Genomic DNA, 19733 nt, shown 5'->3' with positions numbered 1-19733 from the left:
CCCTGCGCCGGTGATAGAAAAAAACATTTCAACATAGCATAGCATAGCATCTTTATTTATAACGCACTATACATCCAGCAATGTTGGCCGAAGTGCTACAAATATAAAACAAAGAGAAAACAGTTTAAATTACATATCGAATATCTTAAAATTAAACATAATATAATTAATAAGAAACATATTAAGAGACATCAAGTCCTGCTGAAAGCCAAGGTAAATAGATATTTTTTAAGACGTGATTTAAAAACAGATAAGGAAGATGCCTGTCTAACATGTAAAGGCAATATCAGACATGGGATTTTTATATAATATTTTCACATGATGTGGTCAGTTTATATATATTATTTTCCTGGGTTAGTATGGGGCCTCTAGTAGTGATGTGACAGTAAACAAAACAAATCCATGTTCAGTAATTAAGGTACTTTGCATTGATTATTTTTATTTAAGAGAAATCTATTAGTTTTCCTGTTTGACCATTTGATTAAAACAGTGTTATTGAACCTGGGTAACTGAAAATCCTATTAGCAAAACTGGTTAAACAATAAATCTCTAGGCAAGCCAGATCCTGCACTTCTCTTGATGTAAAGCATAGAGTATTTAGTGCCTGAGTTCACAGAAGTTGTTACTTATCAGAAGTCACCAGAGGTTTTTTAGAGCCGATACCCCTAATCCTAAAAATGGGTATTCAAACATAAGAGCTGGGGGCCACAAATAACATTTTCCTACTAATAAGGACCTCCCCCATCACCATCCAGACTTCAGCAAAGTAATTAAGTAATAAATAAACAATTAAAAGACAGAAAGGTTCCCGTTTTCACTGTTTACTATAGAATTTTCTTTTCACAATGAGACTAAATGTTTTGGTTTGTTTGTTGTTTTAAAGAGAATTTTCTGTGAATTCAAAAACCTTTCCTATAATTACAGGGCAGTCTGGAGAATGAGCTACCAGAAATTCTTTCCTACAGCTGCATTTCTTTATTATGTGGAAAAACTTAGATGTACTGTTCAAACTACAATTCTTTTTCTCCTAATAAGATATCTCAGGGAATAAATGTGCAGGTAGAGTCTTTTGCATTGTCAGAAAGGGGAGTTTCACTGGTCAGACCTACTGTTGGTCAAAGTGGGTTGTTTGTGGCCCACGTGGTAACATGAGTTTAACAACCCTGCTCTAGAGGGTGGGAGATACATAGTAAGATAAGTAACTGCGTCTGAGCTAAATAGCATAAGCCCTAAATAAACAGCACTTCCCTAAAAAACCTTTAATACTCCGATAATAAAATATATTTCTTCAGTACCGCGACCATGAATTGAATAAATGGTTCAGAAAATAGAATAGTCTCCAGTGACCACCATCAGCTCTGTGAAGAAGCTCAACATCTTGTGGAATATTTCAGAAGGTTAGTGGAGGATTTTATACAGACACATTAATGCAGAAGAACAAGTGTTTATTTTCTAATAATTTCCACAAGTTCCATGTTGGTTTTTGAACTCATAAAAAATGTCTTGGGATAGGAATGAAGGAATTAAATCATTACTGTGAGTATTACTATTGAACCAATCTGGACATATAAAAAAATTGTTGAAATGTACCATTAGATGAGGTAATTCCTTTTAACTAGTATGAGGTTCAGGTTCTTTATTCCTGTCATGAAACCTTTGGGAGTAGTGATCTTTTTCACATTCAGATTTGGGGTTCAGCTTCTTCTTTATTGTACCTTGGCACAAACTTTGGGGAATCAGTTTCTAGATCTGCTTTCTGATTGGCTGCTCCTCGAAAGATACCAATATCTGTAAAGATACCTTTACAGACACTGTGTGAGAGAGGTGTCTGTTCAGCTCTGAGCTTCTCTTACAGGCAGTGTACTCGGGTCTAGAGTCTGTCTGTCCTTTCCAGTAAGCTTTGATTTGTCATAAAATTATGACCATTTGTCTAAGTTGAGTCCCCCTTGTACTGCCAAAACACACCTCACCCATTGAGGCATGGACTCCACTAGACCCCCTGAAGGTGTGCTGTGTTATCTGGCACCAATGTGTTAGTAACAGATTCTTTAAGTCCTGTAAGTTGCAAGGTGAAGTCTCCATGGATTGGACTTGTTTGCAGTGCATGTCTCACAGAACCATTTTTGTGCTAGGGCATAGTATCCTGCTGAAGGAGGCCACAGCCATCACGGCATACTGGTTCCATGAAAAGGTCTAAATGGTCTGCAACAATGCTCAGGTAGGGGGTACGTGGCAAAGTAACACCAAATGGATGGCAGGACCCAAGGCTTCCCAGCAGAACATTGCTCAAAGCATCAGAGTCCCATATCCCATATTCTGACACCTTTCTATCAGAACCAGCATTACATTTTTCAGCAATCTGAACTACAGTAGCTCGTGTGTTGGATTGCACCACATGGGCCAGCCTTTGCTGCCCACATGCATCAATCAGCCTCAGTCGCCCCTGTCGATGGTTCACCACTGTTCCCTCCTTGGACCACTTTTGATAGATACTGATCACTGCAGACCAGGAACACCCCACAAGAGCTGCAGTTTTGGAGATGCTCTGACCCAGTCGTCTAGCCATCACAATTTGTCCCTTGTCAAAGTCACTCGCTTGCCCATGTTTACTGCTTCTAGGCCATAAATCAGCAGCTGACAAGACGTTAAATGTAGTGCCCTCGTTGGTCCTTAAAAGAATGGAGAAAGCCGTTAGAGAAAATGAAAGAAAAACACAGTTGTGTTTATTTACAATAAATGTATGGAGCCCACAGTACCTGAAGCATTAGTGAATAAGGAGCTGTGCAGAACGACGGACACAAAGGCATCATTCAAAATCTGTTAAATGAAGCTCATACGAGCGTACTCACAGCACTGTCTTCACTTTAATCCCCTGAAAAGTGAAAGACGTTTGCGTTCTTACTGACTATAATTACAACGGACATTGTACTTACTCTGTCACTGTAGGATGAGCTTATGTTTGTTTTACTTGCAAGCATGGAGCTAGTTCCACCCATAGATTTTCAGAATAAAGCATCACGACAATGGCTCAACAGCTGCTTAAAATAGGGGAAGGCTAAAGAATGTAAATTGGACATGACGTTATCACTGGTAAGATCAAATGTAATCAATAATTACAGGCAGCTATAAATAAATACAAAGGCATACACGAAGGAGAGAAATTAAATAGCAAACAAACTAAGAAGCTGAACATAATTAATGATAGACAGAACTCAGGAGTCCAGTAATAAATAAAAGCAAATACTGCATATATATCACACATGGGGCGATCATTTGAAAGAAGTGAACGTGATTTATTAGAGTACAGAGATTGAGAAAGAAACTATTAGGAGATTAGACTGCAATTAAGATACCAGCAGAGCAGAGTCAGGGGAATGAAGCAGGACAAGAGTCCAGTTATTTGTACCTCACTGCTCCCTCCTGTCCTCAGTCCCCACAACACGGTTTTGATATTTCCTTGCAAAGAGTATGCATCTTTGAGATTACAAAAAACATTTGTAGATACACTTCATGATTGTGTAACACCAAGATGGAATATGTCCACCATGACAAAACAATATTTATGGTCACAACACTGGAATTTCATCATTTGTTGTCAAGAATGTAAACAAAGGTTTCAAAATTGACAAGATCAAGTTCATAGAGAGTGCCATGGATATAGGTGTGATGTTTCTGCTATAGCAGTAACTCTACAAGTATTTTATTCTAAATACAGTAATTAAAAATAAAAATTAAAAAAAATCTAAATATTTTTAAAATGCAATTTAAAAAATATGTGTTAAAAGCTAATATTAGAACACAGATTTTTTTCCTACTCCTTTACAATTCTATTTCCTCACTGCATTTCCTTTCCCTTTTAGTTATTGGATTAGTTTCTCTATTAGTCTTTCCTCAGCCTGAGTCTTTTGGTCGTTTTTCTGTTGGGAAAACAGCAAAGCAAATTAACCATGTGATGCAATGTAAGGAGTCCTCTGGTCTGTTAGCGAGAGACAGGTTGGCCACCTGAATTTTTCAATCTTGCTGTTTGCACAGAATTTTGTGAAACATTTTTCAGAAGTAAATGGTAAATGGCCTGTATTTGTATAGCGCTTTTCTAGTCCCTAAGGACCCCAAAGCGCTTTACACAACCTGTCATCCACCCATTCACACACACATTCACACACTGTGTTTGTGTTTGTGCTTGCACAATTACATTCACTCTTAAATGTTCAGCACTGATGTATGATAAAATATGAAGGTATACTGCAGTGAAATGGGCCTGATCAGATGACATGTTGAAGGTAACGTGCTAGCAGCTAGAACCAGCACCCAGCCCCGTTACATTTATAAACAGTGTTAGAGTCAGGCAGGGCTCCATTAGGGATGTGAAGTCTCCTACTGTCTCTGTCAGCAGCAATACCTTGGTACTCTGTGCTTTATAAACTGTGTTCATTTGCTACTAAGGGGCACTTGGGCTAGTAGTAACAGTTAATTAATTTATTTCCAGAAAATGAAAAATGTGTCTATCATAACCCATATGGAAAAGAAATAGTAAAAACATATATGATTTACTCGTGAAAGTGGCCACTTTCATGAGTAAATCATATATAAATCATATAAGGCTTACATGATTTACTCATGAAAGTGGCCACTTTCTCATTACTTTCATATATTTTTTTAGTATCCAAAACATACAAGTTTCATTATATAATTTTTCAAGGGATCTTATATGTGTTTTCACTCTTGTATGCTTTTCATACAAGTTTCATACAAGACAGATACAAACTTTATAAGATTTATATTTATCTTTTCCATATGGGAAATGGCTATTTTAACCACCAAATGACTTGGCCTGTGCACTTATGGATGCACTTTATCTGCATAATGTTGTATATTCTGCTGTTGCTTATGTTTTTGGATGGAGGGCCAGTAGATAGACCACTGCCTAGTAAAGTACATATCTCCCACTAATGTACATATGGAGAACTGCATATCACATGGCTAGAATTTGTAGAGAGACAAAAACACACATCTGCAAACAATTTTCAGGATACCATCTATGCAATGTGCTCATAACAAAAAAAAAACCTTGTTTGACAGGGTTGAGTTTGAGCCCAGAATCCTTTTAACCGGAAGACAACAGTCCACAGCCACTCATCTGCTTTCAATTTTTATTTGAATAAAACACACTAGATTAAGGAAACATACAGCTTATCTAGCGAGCTCCAGCCTCCATGCGACCATGGATGAATGGGCAGCTTATCCAGGAGCATGCATAATGGTCCATACTAGTGCTTCTCTTTAATTGAGATACATATAAATATATACATTCCTGGACATCCAGGTTAGGATATTCTTAGGAGCTTGAAAAAAGAAGGCAAGTTGACTTCTTTGAGTTTGTGAAGACGTTTAACTTCTCATCCAAGAGGCTTAGTTAGTTCTAAAAACAAAACGTGGAGAGTCCCAGGTTTGGGTCGCCATCACTGGGGATTTAAAGGTGAAACCACTATGAGACCTTGGCCCACCCTATCATGTGACCTACTGAGGTCACCTGAGGCGAGACCAGAGTGGGGACTAAATGTGCCTGGATCTCAGGACTGCACTGTAGAAAGCCAGTGGTGCAGTGGACACAGATGGCCTACTTTACTCTTTGATAGAGAATTATCTGTTTTCTCTTTCTTTCTTTGTGCGTATTAAACATTTAGGTGCAGTTCCAAATATATGCTTTCATCATATTTACACAAACAAACACATGAAGACATTCTGCAAACAGTATCATTAGTAAAATCATCAGCACCTGTTCAGACCCATCTTGATCAAGCAGTCAAAACATTATCATGACTAATATTCAAATTGTGGTGATCACAGAATTTAATGGTGACTTCTTTGGAAATGTTAACCTGATGCCCCCTTAGTGTTTCTACACTTTCCCTCAATGTCAATGTGCTGTTCTCACTGTAGGAAACACCCCGTTTACAAATCAGACTTATTATCTTCTTGTCAATCTGCTCGCAAGTGTGAAGACCCTTGTAAAGTTTTTTCAAATCCTTCATCAGACAAAAAGTTTTGCAGACCCTCAGTTCCAGGGGCAACATACAAGAACTCTTGTCCTTCTGCTCACCCAGCTGCACCACCCAGAACTTGGACAGCTCACTGGGGTTCTTTGCGTTGCTTGCCACCATGTTAAGAATCAGAGGGTAAAGGTCATGAGCTGCAGCTGGGATGGAGGATTCTGACATGCTGGGGTCAGGAGGACAGTGGCTGGGCTTTGAAGAGAGCGAGAAATGATTTTAATACAACACAGTAGTATATTTAGACATTTAGACATACTGCACCTATAAGTTCTATCACATCCTTATTTTGTTTCTTGACTTAAAGATGCAAGAGTCCAGGTAATCGTGTGATATTGAACACATATCAATAAATATGACAATGACTAAGAATGATGATTTCATATAGACTGTACCTGTGGACTGACAATAAGGACTTGGTTTGCAGACTTAGCTTCCTCAGCCAGCCAGCGCATCGGCCCCTTCTGTGCAATCTTTTCTTGCTGCCAAATGTCAATTGCAACCTTGCAGCCGCCATGCAACTGCAGGAACTCTGCAAGTGCCACAACAGCACGCTGGAATGCTGAATTTACAGCAGGGTACACCAAAAGCACATGAGGAGGCACCACAGGAATGTTCTGGTAGTCCAGTAATTTGCCAGCTTTAACAGTCCTATTTTTATCTGGGTAATAAGAAAACAATGGAAAGGAGAGTTAGTCAGCTTCAGCACCAGCCAGCAGTGTTAAACGTTACGTTCAGTGAGAGACTGAGATTACCGAAAAGCACCACTGAACGACACAGGAAATCATTCCTGCCTGTGGCCATCTCCCTGTACAACGCATCCACTTAACACACTGTTTGCTGCTACAACTACACATGTTTCTTTTCCAACTATTTATTTATGAGTGACTTATGTATGTATGTATGTATATATATGTATATATTGTACTATTCTTAGTTAGTGTATTGTCTGTCTTGTCTTAATGTTGGTTTAAAATGGAGCACTGTAACAAAAAATAATTTCCCCCAGGGATCAATAAAGTATTCTGATTCTGATTCTGATTATACTGTGTCTAGAAGGGGAATCCCCAGCTTTGACTACTTCTTGAATACAACTTTTAAATCTAGGATGGTGAAGCAGAGTTTCTGTGCTTTGGAAAGCATTTTAAGGTAAGATGTTTAAAGCATTTATTTCCAAGTGACTCCAAACATAGCTCAAAAGGCTTGCAGGTAAGGTCATCCTGTAGCAGGGAGCCTTTTTGCTAAATACAATTCAGCATTCAAGTAAATCACGTTGTGCACACACAAAGTAAACGTGCGTTTTGTTGAGCATATATTTTTCCTATTCATCATTAATAATTCAGGTGCATATTCCAAAAAAAAACCCCAAAATGTTTATATTTACACATTATGCAGAATGAACTCAGGATAATGAGGATGACCACTCCTCCGGTAAAGATGATGGCAAATCTGACGATTACTCTCGGAGCTGCAAAAGCGGGCATATACAGAGGAAACACATTTATTCAGATTTTATTGATTCAGTACAGGTGCTTTAGGAAATTGTGACTCGTACCTGGAGTAGTTAGCCCAGTAGTGACCTTAACTAGAGTAAATAATTAGAAAAGATAGATTAGTCATCACATGCATTGTAAATTGGTGTAGTAAGTATTTAAAATCATACAGTGCACTTCATGCATGTGGTTTGATATATTCCCTTGCAGTACTGGGAGACTGGGATTTTCTATATGTACTTATCTTTGCAGACTCACTGAAATTATTAGCTGAACTATACTGAACAGTATTGCTCACCTGTAGTTACATAAGGAGAAGTTGGTGTAACCGTTGCTATAAAACAGAGAAAATGTTAATAGTTTTACCATTTATATCTCCTAAGTATATTGTGCCCGTCAAAAGTTTTGGCTGTAATAGGTTTTACAAAAATTTATTTTGAAAAAAAGAAAAAAAAAAAAAAAAAAAACACTTACTTTTTGGTGTTTTAGGAATATAAATACATTCCGTCACATAAACTAAATTGCCATCCACCGGTGGAGGGAAAGGGAGATTTGCAACTTGTATTTCATTGTAGCCATAGGTGGGATTTACAGCATAATGAAACCATATCTAGGTTTCAGAACAAAAAGAAAAAAGGGGAAAAAACAATTAACAGCATCACAGACCTTTTTCCCTATGTAGGAAATAGGACCAAAAGATATGATCAGTACTACTAAGGTTAAGACTGATACCTTTTCTAATTGATCCAAGCTTGCACTGGCCAAAGATGGGTTGTAATTACAATGGTAGTCTTGTCTTTCAGTTCTGATGCGAGTGGCTGTCAAATATTTAGTACTAGCTGCAGAGAGAAAATAACAGACTGAAATAAATTAGTCTGCCTTTAGATATTAACCAGTGAGTGTCCATGACAAGGATCCTGACACACTAAGTACACACTGTATAAAATGCATGAAAGAAAAGGAAAAATCTTCAACATCTTTTGCTGGATATCATCTCAATGTCCTTAATGTTTCACCACCATCAGCAAATAAAACATGTGCAACAAAGACCTACTGTCTACTCTGCAGATGTATGATTGTTTAGTAAATGGCAACATTAAATCTGTCATAACATCAGCAGTCCCAAGTGCTATATAAAAAACACACAAAATGTGGTCTCCAACCATCAATGCTGATCGCCCAGCTTATGTTGAGCATGACTCTTTCGCCTACTGGCACCATCTTCAATTCCAAGCCTGCCACTAGAGATGGAACCAAGGTCTCGTGTCCTGGGGGAAAACCTGAAATGAGAAACAACAGTGGTGCTCACTGTCCCCGCAGACGGATTGTGTTTTCGGATATTTAAAGAGATGGTCAGTGTTGATTTGGCAGCTGAAATATATTTTGCAGCTTCTGTAACAGTTTTTGTTGCAAAAAAGATAAAAACAAACAGAGTATAATGAAATCTGAAGATCTCAAATAAGCATGGCTATTCCCATATTTGATAACTCACAAAATATGTAATGCATTTTTTTTATCTTAAATTCTTACTTCATATGCATTTGTTATTGTGATTTTCCTTTCATGTGTCTGTCAGTGATGAATTTTTTTTTTTTTTAAAGTGTAGAAAAGTAGTAAAAATATGACCACTAGTAGCTTTAGAGTCAATTGGAAAAAAGAAAGTTCACCCTCTTTAAATTATAACGTATTAACATATCAGCAAATATTAAAAATAATCTGCTGGCTGTTAATAGATCTTAAAATAATACAACCTCACATGAACAACACATGACATACTTATTTAACAAAAACATATCAAAAAGCAAAAGCAGTGTGTGAAAAACACCCTTACTGCTTCCAAAGGGATTAAAAGTGAAAAGCAGCAGCCAGTTTCTGCTAATCAAATCCACCCGATTTGCTAATGATCACAAAGTTTTGTGAGTTTGCTGGTCTGGGAAGTTCAGATGTGTGTTAATACAAAAGTTGTAATCTGCAATGTTCACAGAAACCGCAAACAGCCCTGGAGCTACATTTCAGATTCTACATGCCCCAACTTGCAGTTAATAAATACCCCAGCAGATTCATCAAACAGTCAAACCATGCAATACTCAGAGAAATTTGTTACAATTCTGAAGGCTAATACACCTCCAAGGAGACAAAGGACATTCTGATGACCATCAGTCTGGGATGAGATATAAGGCTGTTAACATATAATCAATCTAGAGTGAGGAATATTATTCACACGTGGAAAGACAGTTAACATCTTTTAGGAGTGGAAGTTTCATCAAGCCCCACAAACCTCAATGAAATGAAGCAATGCCTTCACAAAGAGCATAACAAAATTTCTCAACAATGATCCTCCACAGCGTGAGAGATTGATGAAGTCATAGTCTGCAGTCTACGAGTGCCAAAGTAATTAAGTCTTGAGGTGTGCTTTCACACACTCCATCTGCATCTTACCGTAGTTTTTGTTAACTAAATAATGACACTGTGTAATATCTCAAGCTACTGAACTTCTACAAGAGTACACATCCAGAATATTCTGGGTTTGCACAGCTGCCATCTGTCAAACGGTTCAGAAGAATAAAAACAAGAAGTAACAGACTCGGGAAGAGTTTATGTCCTGGAGCAGTGGCTTCCACCTCTCTACACACTTGACTGTAAACATGGCACAGAAATACTCAGATACAAACACAGTCTGGGCTGAGGGCATTTTAATTGTAAAATGATGTACAGTGCTGTTGTTTTTCGCCTCTGCTGGTGCAGCCAGGCTATTTTGTATCTTTACTTACTTATTTTTTAAACCGAATTTCACTGTACTCTATATCTTGACAAAGATCTTTATATTCTACGCGTTGCTGTTCATCTGAGGGAGTATTTAACACATTTTAGAACCTGGCAAGAACCAGATTACTTTGGAACACAAAGGTGCTCATAGTCGACCTGAAATAGTTTAAACATAACATATTGGCAGATTATAGTTTCCATCTAGCGCTAATAAACATGAAATAGGCTTACCATGATATTCTTCACATTTCACCTCCTGAAAAGCAACAGCACAAATAAATGTAAGATCCCTTTGAAGTTTGAATTAAAATAAATAAATACTAAATAATAAAGGATTACTTAAAAAAATGTAGGTCACTTACAATGTTATGTGATGTCACCTGGGCGGCGACACAAAACAGAAAAAACAGCGTGACTCCCCACATAATAAAACACCAGTAAAAGTTACAGAAATAAACGATCATAAAGCCGAGTAACTGTTTAACTACCTACAGGAGCACTGTAGTGCTGACGCTCTGAATTCCGTTATTTCAATACGATAAGCCCCGCCCACCGCGCTGACCGTTTTACTTGTTGCCTGTTGAGAGGTAGGTCTGCTGCTTCACGTCCTCTTTTCTCATTAAACTATTCCAGCACCGGATCAGGTCCAATTAAGTGTCGCATGTGTGAAGTTATACTGAGTATTTTCCGTGTCCTTGTGTGCTGTTTAAGGTCCAGACGACGACTGTGAGCTCTGACCACTCGTTAGCGGTAGACCTAAACAACCATAGAGATTATAAGCAGCCCCGCTACGACCATCGCCAGGTCTCTAAATCATTTAAATGTAACATTTCGACGCTATTTTTTTTAAAAAATGAATTATATTAAAGCAGAAATGTATCAACTAATGTAACTAGATGTATGGACTTAGATGCTGGTAAGTTAGCGGTTGCGAAACTGAGTTTTCATCTCAAAGTTTCAATCAGAATGACTTAAAAGTAGAGTTTGGACATTAGCAAAGGCGTAGAGACTGCTAGACAGCGGTTACTTTGTTAGTCAATACTTGCTGACATTTGTGACTCTTGGTTTACTGATATGACTGCCGTGACCTAGATATCACTCTCTGCCTCGGTCCGATTGGGAAAACTGGACATTGTTTTCTCGAGAAACAACACGGAACAGTCCTCAGACCACACATTCACCAGAAACACACGGTGCAATTCCAGGTCTGTTGAACTAAATTCATGTGCGCTCAGCCACAAACAACAGTTGTGCTTTTCCTGTGAACAAAATTCGTTTTTTTATGACTTTTATCAGACTGAATAACAAAGTCAGGCAGCAGAAGGCCTTACTGCTGTAGAAACACAGGACTTCTGATGTGACAGAGAATTAGAGTTTAACTTTTAACATGCTGCACTTGATGCAAGTCAAGTTAACCTATGTACTGAGTGTCTAGTTGTCCCTAGTTATTAATTTAACTGCTGTCAGTTTCACAACTATCAGTTGGGCATTTCAAAGAAAAGGAGTGGCATAAGTCATATTAGATGAATAAGTATTTAGTCTTTTCAAGGCCAATAGAGAGAGACAGATATTTTATCCTTCGGCCTTTAGTTAACTTGTGCTGTGGATGAAAGAAACATGTTACCTGCTGAATAACAGAATAGTTATTTATTTATTTTTATCTTCAGTCCCTTGTAGTGGACATCGAGTCTTCCTTGCTGACAGAATGAAGTGATGTGATGTGGACATCATGCTCATTGCTATATCACCTTACAGCCTCTCTCTTATATAGAATCACAATATTTAAGAGAGTTGTGCAGAAATGCAGACACATACTACAAATTTCATTCTTTTCATCAGAGTTTCAGTTTTAGACATTTCCAAGCTCACCCCCTTCTGATTTGTTTTCAAATATGTGTTTGAATAAGGAAAACAGGATGTTGTGTTTGACCACACGGAGCCTAACTGGAGCCCAAAGGGCTGTGACTTGGAGACAGGGAAGATTTATAAGGGACTGCAGGTGCTTCTTTACCAGTGTGCCCGAATGCCGCTTTGTCCCCAAGACCAGAAAGATGGGTCCCCCCTCTTCCCCCAGCTCATCCTTCTCCAGCCATTACAGATGCTTCACTGTCTCATCTTCTCAGTGGAGCTCTGCATCGTCACCTACAGCCGATCAGAAAACACCATCTTACAGTTATGTCATTATTGGAGCGGGGTCCGCTGGTTGCGTCCTCGCTAACCGCCTCACAGAAGACGCCCAGGAGTCTGCGCTGCTGCTCGAGGCTGGCCCTAAGGACAGGTGGTTAGGCAGCTTGCGACTCTCATGGAAAATCCACATGCCAGCTGCCCTGATCTACAACCTCTGCGATGACAAGTACTTTGATTGATCTGTTTTGTTATTCGAGTCATTAAATGTTTTTGTTCAGATTTATAAAAACAGACATTTGCCTTACTGTATGACATTTAATATTACACGCTAAAGGGTTTCTAAATTAGCTCAGTGTGTAGCAAGCAGACCTTTGACCTTTAACCTACATCTCAGTTGTTTAAATGTGAACAATGAAATGGCATTACAATATTACATCGCTTTTACACGTGCAAAAACAGTACAGTATTGGCCTAACATTAATAGCCCAGCATTCTGATACCAGTAATAATAACATTGTATAAACTGTTATTAACTTATAATAGTCTGACTTGTTGCTATCTCATTTCATTTTTGCTCAGGTATAACTGGTTCTACCACACTTTACCTCAAGCCAACATGGACAATCGGGTAATGTACTGGCCGAGGGGCCGCGTCTGGGGAGGGTCCTCTTCACTCAATGCAATGGTGTACATCCGCGGGCACGCTGAAGATTATAACCGCTGGCAAAGAGAGGGCGCAGATGGCTGGGATTATGAGCATTGTCTGCCTTATTTTAGGAAAGCTCAGTGTCATGAGCTGGGAGAAAACAGGTAACTAATACAAATATATACTGGGCATTTTTACCACTGCTTTTCCAGTATCTTTTTATGTATGATCACAGCATTTTTCACTTGCGTGGCAGTGCTGTTTTCTCTGTCCCGCTCACCTAGGCTTTAAAATCTCAAATATGTAACAAGACAGTTTTTTCCTTGTGCATAAATGCACAGCACTGCATTGAATTCTTTTGCAGAACGCACCTACACCGAGCATCACGCATATCTAGACTGGCTGTCTCTAATTTCTAAGAATGTGAGAAACCAGGAAATACATCAGTCAAAAAAGGTCACAGCTCAAAAGCACTTTACAGTTTAAAACTATTATGTGCAAACAGAAATTTGAGGCACTGTGGGATATATTTGATACAATATAACGTGTCATTTCATAAATAGCAAACAATGAAATAAATGTCAGCGAACTCTGAATGAGATTGATGAGACTGCTTATGAGAAGAAATTCGTTGGAAACTGTTCAGTACAACCACAGTGACAAGGTGAAAACCACAGGAAATGTACCAAAAACAAACACCGGGAGACTACAAAGACTTTACCCAAGTATTTACAGGATGACTTTGTGGAGGAAGGACTTTGGCATGCTTAACTGAGAACCTTTGTTGTCTAGATCTGAATGATGACGATGGCTGTTAGAGTAAAACTGAAATGTTGAAATGACCTGTAAAGGAAGTAGTATAATCACTGTGTTTGATAATATGGTACAGAAACATAGAAGAACACTTAAATTTAAGTGTAGCAATTATGGAAAACCTTCTCAGTTATTGGATTGCATATCCAACAGTAAAGAAAAGAGAATTATTAATATTGTTTGCATGCCTACACTACATTACTTCCTATGAAAACAATTGAAACAGCTCTCTCTGTCTCTCTTTTTTTAATGTTATCTTTATGTTTTTGCTCTATATTGTAGATACCGAGGCGGCAGCGGACCTCTTCAGGTGTCCAGAGGGAAAACCAACCATCCCCTTCATAAGGCTTTTATTGAGGCGGGGCGACAGGCAGGATATCCATTCACTGATGACATGAATGGATACCAACAGGAAGGCGTGGGCTGGATGGACATGACCATTTATAAAGGTTCTAAATGCTAAATGCTACAGAATTGATAGATAATTAATAGGGTTAGTTACAGGTAAAGTGCCACAAACCTTTTCTGGTGAAATGTTTTCGAGTGGCAGAATTAGACGTCTGATCTCAGTCTGATTTAGCTCCAAAGGTTAAAATATCAATACTACAGTCTAAATGTCAGGAGAGCAAATCAATATGCTTTCAGATGTGTGGCCTTTAAAAAAGGAAGGGCTTAATTTCTTGGATGAAAAATGTGTGTTTGTCGTTGACCACAATGTGTTTTTCAACCTCTGAGCACATGTCACTGTGTGTTCATAGAACTACTTAACCAACTCTAAAAAAATCTGAAACTTAGGCCCATTAAGAAAGTATTTACTGTCGTACGTCATATGGAATAATTCCTGAGGCCGCAGAAGAGAAACCATGTTACTGGTCAAATACGTTTCAGTACTGTTTAATTCTTGATCTAATCTTTACATACTTTCACTGTCTAAATCTATCAAGGGAAGAGGTGGAGCACTGCCAGTGCTTACCTGAGACCAGCCCTGGGTCGACCCAATCTGAAGGCGGAGGTGCGATGTCTGACCACTAAAATCCTGTTTGATGGCAACCGTGCTGTGGGGGTGGAATACATTCAAAATGGACAAAAGAAAAAGGCAAGGAGGATAGATGTTAGAAGATTAACTAATGGATCATAAAATGAAATTAATTGAAACACTGAATTATGTTTTATATCCTGAATTTGGCCCTTTACAGCGATTTTTCTATTGTCTGTTCAGGTGTTTGCAGAAAAAGAAGTGATAGTCAGCGGAGGAGCCATCAATTCCCCTCAGCTTCTCATGCTATCTGGGATTGGAAATGCAGATGACTTGAAACAGCTCGGCATCCCTGTGATTCAACACTTACCAGGTGTGTTGCGTATGTGAAGAACGTCCTTGTAGCCTACTTCTAACTTAAAGAACTACAAAAATTAGAAAGTTTTCCAACTGATGCTTGTGTGACTTCAGACGATCATCTCTTCGGTGCTTACTGTCAGACCACTTTGCCTTCCTCCTCTCTCAGGTGTCGGTAATAACCTGCAGGATCACTTGGAGCTGTATGTCCAGCAGCAGTGTACTCAGCCCATCACCCTGTACAAAGCCCAGAAACCTTTCCACATGGTCAAGATAGGCCTCGAGTGGCTCACCATGTTTACTGGTAACCAAGTCACCTGCACATTTATAACGGGACAATTTCCCAAATGTTTTATAGAATTAGCGAGAGTTTCTGTCCTTGCATCACTTTTAGATGAAGATGTCTCCAAACTGCCATTTCACTCATCTAAAATGCTTGTTCATCAGAAAATATAATTGAAAAGAAACCAGAGAGTTAATATAAACCCTTTAACTTTCATTCAGGTTTCAGCTATATTAATGATTATACACAATTATTGTGCAGATGTTAAATATTAAACTATTTTCACTGGGTACACAGCGTGTAAGGAATGTATCAGCCTGCAGCACTGCCTCTTTCTAAACTACAGCTGGCATTGACACAGTATATAGAAGAATCTCTCACAGTTTTAACAATGGTGACTCATAGGAAATGTGACATGAGGTGTTTTATTGGTGATCCTGGTAAATTACATTTACAGTCTGGTTCCTGGTTGTTGGAGAAAGTCAGCTAAGATAGTCGAAAGAACTTTCACTACCAGAAAAAAAGCTCATCAATCACATCACCCCAGTGGCATTTCTTGTAAATAGACATGCCTGTCTAATAAAGAGTACAATCATTTCACTAACCACATCAATCTCCCACAAGGTTATGGAGCAACAGCCCACATGGAAAGCGGGGGATTTATTCGTAGTCGTCCCAAAGTAGCACACCCCGACATCCAATTTCACTTTCTGCCCTCACAAGTCATTGACCACGGACGAGTCACCCCCAAAATAGAGGCTTACCAGGTGAGTAAAGCTTGTTTTTGCAAAACCGTGACTTCTTAATGCTGGTGCAGTGGGCATGCTTATGTTTTTTGAAGCCTTCTATAAACATGTGTAGAAACAAGAAGTCAAGTAAACAGCCCAAAGCATGAATTGCAGCACATAGAATATGCCCAGTCTTGCAGAGGAGTATTTACAGGCGTGCATATGTTCCATGGAAAAAAAAAAAAACAGCCCCATGAGTTTTCCAGGAAATTCTATGCAGGGAACCTTTCACCCTTATTTATAGCCTCTTTTCCAGAGAAGTGCACCTGAAACGAAATCACTCGCTCTTTCTTTTTCTTTGTCTTCTACTTAAACGGTGCAAAAGGCGCAGCCGTTTATTTCTTTTTACTTTAATTAATAGTGTCATACATCTGTAAATTAGAATTGGAATTTCAGCTCATCTCAGGGTTTATGAACTCAGATGTGTTAGCTAAACCTGCTCCCTAGAAAAGGCCCACATCTCAAGTTGCATCAGTTTTTTTCCTCATTTGAAAGATGACAGTGGCCTCAGTTTTTCCACATCAAAAATGAGCACTTATGATGGTGTTTTTACTAGCGATGTGCACGGCTACTAGTCTACTACTACTAGTACTAGTTACTAGTCGGTACCAGTCTTAAGTTGTTCACTCTGTTCAAATTTTAATTCATGCCCAATGCCGGTAAATTATTGTGTACTAAATGTTATGTAGCCATCTGGCACGAGATGGCGCTTCGTCATTGAGAAATGCCATAAATCTGTTAATCTACGCTTCATATTTTTGTTAACACTGATGAGTTTTCTCTGAAAGATGAGTTCTGCCTTAGTGACAGGGTGAGCAGTTCAGTCAATTGAGAGTGGTTCAGAGTAGAGCCATGACTCCTCCACATCGAAAATAGATGGCCAAGGCCGTCACCTCCTGGGTAAGGTGTTCCAACCATGCATGTCCTTCCGGGAGAAGGCCCTGGTGCACTCCAGGGCATCCTGGAGATATTACGTTTATAGGCTGGCCTGGGAAAGACTTGATGTTTCCCCCGGAGGAGGAGGTGGCGAGAGGGAGGTTTGGGCTTCCCTGCTGCTGTCCCGCTCACCCGACTTCAGATAAGCAGAAGAAAATGGGCGGATGATTTATTGTTTTTATTATTTTAAATTTTTAGAACTTTTACTTTAGTAGGTGTCATGAATTTTCAAAGAGCAACGTGCCAAACTTTACAGTCACAATTTATTCATTTTCCAGATGTTAACTTGTCGTATTTTAGTTATACATAAACATCTGTTATAGTTACATGTTTTCATATCATATATAACATCGGTTTAGTTTAGGTGTTTTTCTCCTTCACTGTCTGGAGTGTAACGTGTAGTGTTGATAATGCACAATGCGAGGTGCCACACAGCTTGATTCGCTATTTAAGAATGTATAAATGATTTAGACGCCTCTCTTATTTGTTTTTGACATTTTCCACCAAACGTTTGTCAATTTAAACTTAATATTTGAGTGTTCCATAGTTTTAGACTAGTTGGTTAGTCTACGTTTTTTCCACAGTTATTCGAGTAAGAAATAAGGAACATCCCTAGAATTTAGTGTTTTGAGGTTTTCTCTTGGACAAAATAACTTAAAAAGCTAAAAAGCCTTTATCATGTAAAAAGCTTGGGTTTACAAACTAGGATTAATGAAATTCAGCTGTGCTGTTTTAGTTAGCTCGGTTAGCAGTGACAGTTTTACTCATGCTGTTGTTGTAGGTTCATGTTGGACCAATGAGGAGCACCAGTACAGGCTGGCTGAAGCTGAAGAGCACCAACCCCCTGGACCACCCAATCATTCAGCCAAACTATCTCACCACAGGTCTGGATGTATTTGATATTTCCTTTAAATTTCCCCCTTAAAAAAAATCTATAAAATCTATTTTTGAACAATGACAGTATTTTGACATGTTTGTAGTTATTGTTGCAGTATTGAAGTCCCTCTGCATCAAATTTTACCTCAGCAGCTTGCAGACTTTTGAGTTACAACAAAGTTGCTCTGGCACGTTCTTATATAAGCTTTTCCTGGTTTTGATTCCCTCTCCTCTCAGATATTGACGTGTGGGAGTTCAGGCAGTGTGTCAAACTCTCCAGAGAGATTTTCGCCCAGAAGGCCTTTGACCCCTTTCGTGGTCCTGAAGCCCTGCCTGGTCCTCAGGTCCAATCCGACGCAGACATTGATGCTTTTGTCCGCCAAAAGGCAGACACTGCCTACCATCCATCCTGCACATGCAAGATGGGCTCGCCCTCTGACCCGATGGCGGTGGTTGACTCAAACGCACGCGTTCTGGGCCTGGAGAAGCTTCGTGTGATCGACGCCTCGATCATGCCCAGCATTGTCAGTGGAAACCTGAATGCTCCAACCATCATGATGGCAGAGAAGACTGCTGATATTATCAGAGGTCGCCCTGCACTCGTTGACTCGGGGGTTCCTGTGTACCAGCCTCCAACACTTGACACACAGAGATAAAGAGAGAGGTGTACAGCTTATCTGTGAGTTAGAAAAATCCCTCAATAGAGTCAGTTATTAGGCAAAAATAGCAGTAAATCACAAGCTGTATGTTCGATTAGGAGCTTATCAATTTAACTCTGAGCTGATATTGTGAATTATTACCATGGGAACATTCCTGGCCTAACACACATATTTAGGACCATAAACACTTCACATCTGTCTCACGCTGCCATTGGGGTGGAACAGTACAGCAAAATCACTGTGGTTATGACAGGAAATGTGTCTAATATGTGGCTTCTCGCTTAGCAAACAATTTACCAGCCTGCCTCATCATGAATTTCAGTAAAAATGCTGTGAAATGTATGTCTTAAACATGAAGTAATTACCCAAGATTACAAACTAGTGTCCAGCATCACATTAAAAAATTGCAAAACAGCTTTAAAAAACTAAAGAAACTTGAATATTTCAAGGATATGAGCTTCTGATGAAAATCTGTTTCCACGGCACTGCTTTTCAGAAAACAATTGTCTTATCAGCCGTCATCTAATGTGGTTGAGAGCTGCAGTCAGCAGCTGGAGCAAACTGTAGACTGTAGAATAACTGGCCTCAGCAGCTCGCTCCTGTCTGCTCAGACCAGATCAGAGGTTGGCAGCCTTTCGCTGTGACAATCCTCTTCCTTCCTGAAAACTTGCAGGTTCAACAGATAAAATCTTTGTTTTGTTTTTTTAGTCCCCCCGCACTCATTTCACATTAACATGAAGGCAATAAAGTGATTCGCTTTCACTTTAGGTTTCCCACAATTTAGCCAGTTTTTATAGCAGTTTCTATAGCTACAGCTTTACCATCAACATCTGCAGAAAACATTTGGTTTTGTTACTCTGTTTGCGTGACAACAGAGCATTGAATAGGCAGGATGGAAGAAACAAACTTTTTTTTTTTTTTTGTACATCTAAGCAGACTTGTCACTAAACAGACTTGTTTAGT

The 19733-nt window shown here is 39.1% G+C and overlaps 2 protein-coding genes across 6 annotated transcripts; one reads left to right on the top strand and one right to left on the bottom strand.

Annotated features, from left to right (window-relative positions):
* Window positions 1–5143: 5143 nt before the first annotated feature.
* On the bottom strand, window positions 5144–10788 carry il17rb (interleukin 17 receptor B). 3 transcript variants are annotated; one of them, XM_080897727.1, is made up of 10 exons: window positions 10672–10788; window positions 10541–10565; window positions 8707–8823; window positions 8276–8382; window positions 8018–8153; window positions 7842–7877; window positions 7606–7635; window positions 7435–7518; window positions 6446–6711; window positions 5144–6245 (listed from the first exon to the last, which is right to left on the bottom strand). In XM_080897727.1, exons 1-10 carry the CDS (start codon window positions 10771–10773, stop codon window positions 5796–5798), a joined length of 1353 nt encoding a protein of 450 aa, XP_080753853.1. In that variant the 5' UTR covers window positions 10774–10788; the 3' UTR covers window positions 5144–5795. The 3 variants fall into 3 exon arrangements, with proteins under 3 accessions (XP_080753853.1, XP_080753854.1, XP_080753855.1); XM_080897729.1 differs by having other exon boundaries at window positions 6081–6240; XM_080897728.1 differs by lacking the exon at window positions 7435–7518.
* A 26-nt stretch (window positions 10789–10814) lies between these two features.
* Window positions 10815–19712, top strand: chdh (choline dehydrogenase). 3 transcript variants are annotated; one of them, XM_080897724.1, is made up of 10 exons: window positions 10815–10896; window positions 12217–12662; window positions 13016–13246; window positions 14178–14344; window positions 14840–14991; window positions 15115–15244; window positions 15398–15532; window positions 16136–16278; window positions 18017–18119; window positions 18349–19712. In XM_080897724.1, exons 2-10 carry the CDS (start codon window positions 12226–12228, stop codon window positions 18765–18767), a joined length of 1917 nt encoding a protein of 638 aa, XP_080753850.1. In that variant the 5' UTR covers window positions 10815–10896; window positions 12217–12225; the 3' UTR covers window positions 18768–19712. The 3 variants fall into 3 exon arrangements, with proteins under 3 accessions (XP_080753850.1, XP_080753851.1, XP_080753849.1); XM_080897725.1 differs by lacking the exon at window positions 10815–10896 and adding an exon at window positions 10903–11113; XM_080897723.1 differs by lacking the exon at window positions 10815–10896 and having other exon boundaries at window positions 10903–12662.
* The last annotated feature ends 21 nt before the right edge of the window (window positions 19713–19733 follow it).

Source organism: Rhamphochromis sp. 'chilingali', assembly GCF_963969265.1.
Source record: "Rhamphochromis sp. 'chilingali' genome assembly, chromosome: 12".
Lineage (NCBI taxonomy): Eukaryota > Metazoa > Chordata > Actinopteri > Cichliformes > Cichlidae > Rhamphochromis > Rhamphochromis sp. 'chilingali'.
This window is presented reverse-complemented; position numbering and strand designations above follow the sequence as displayed.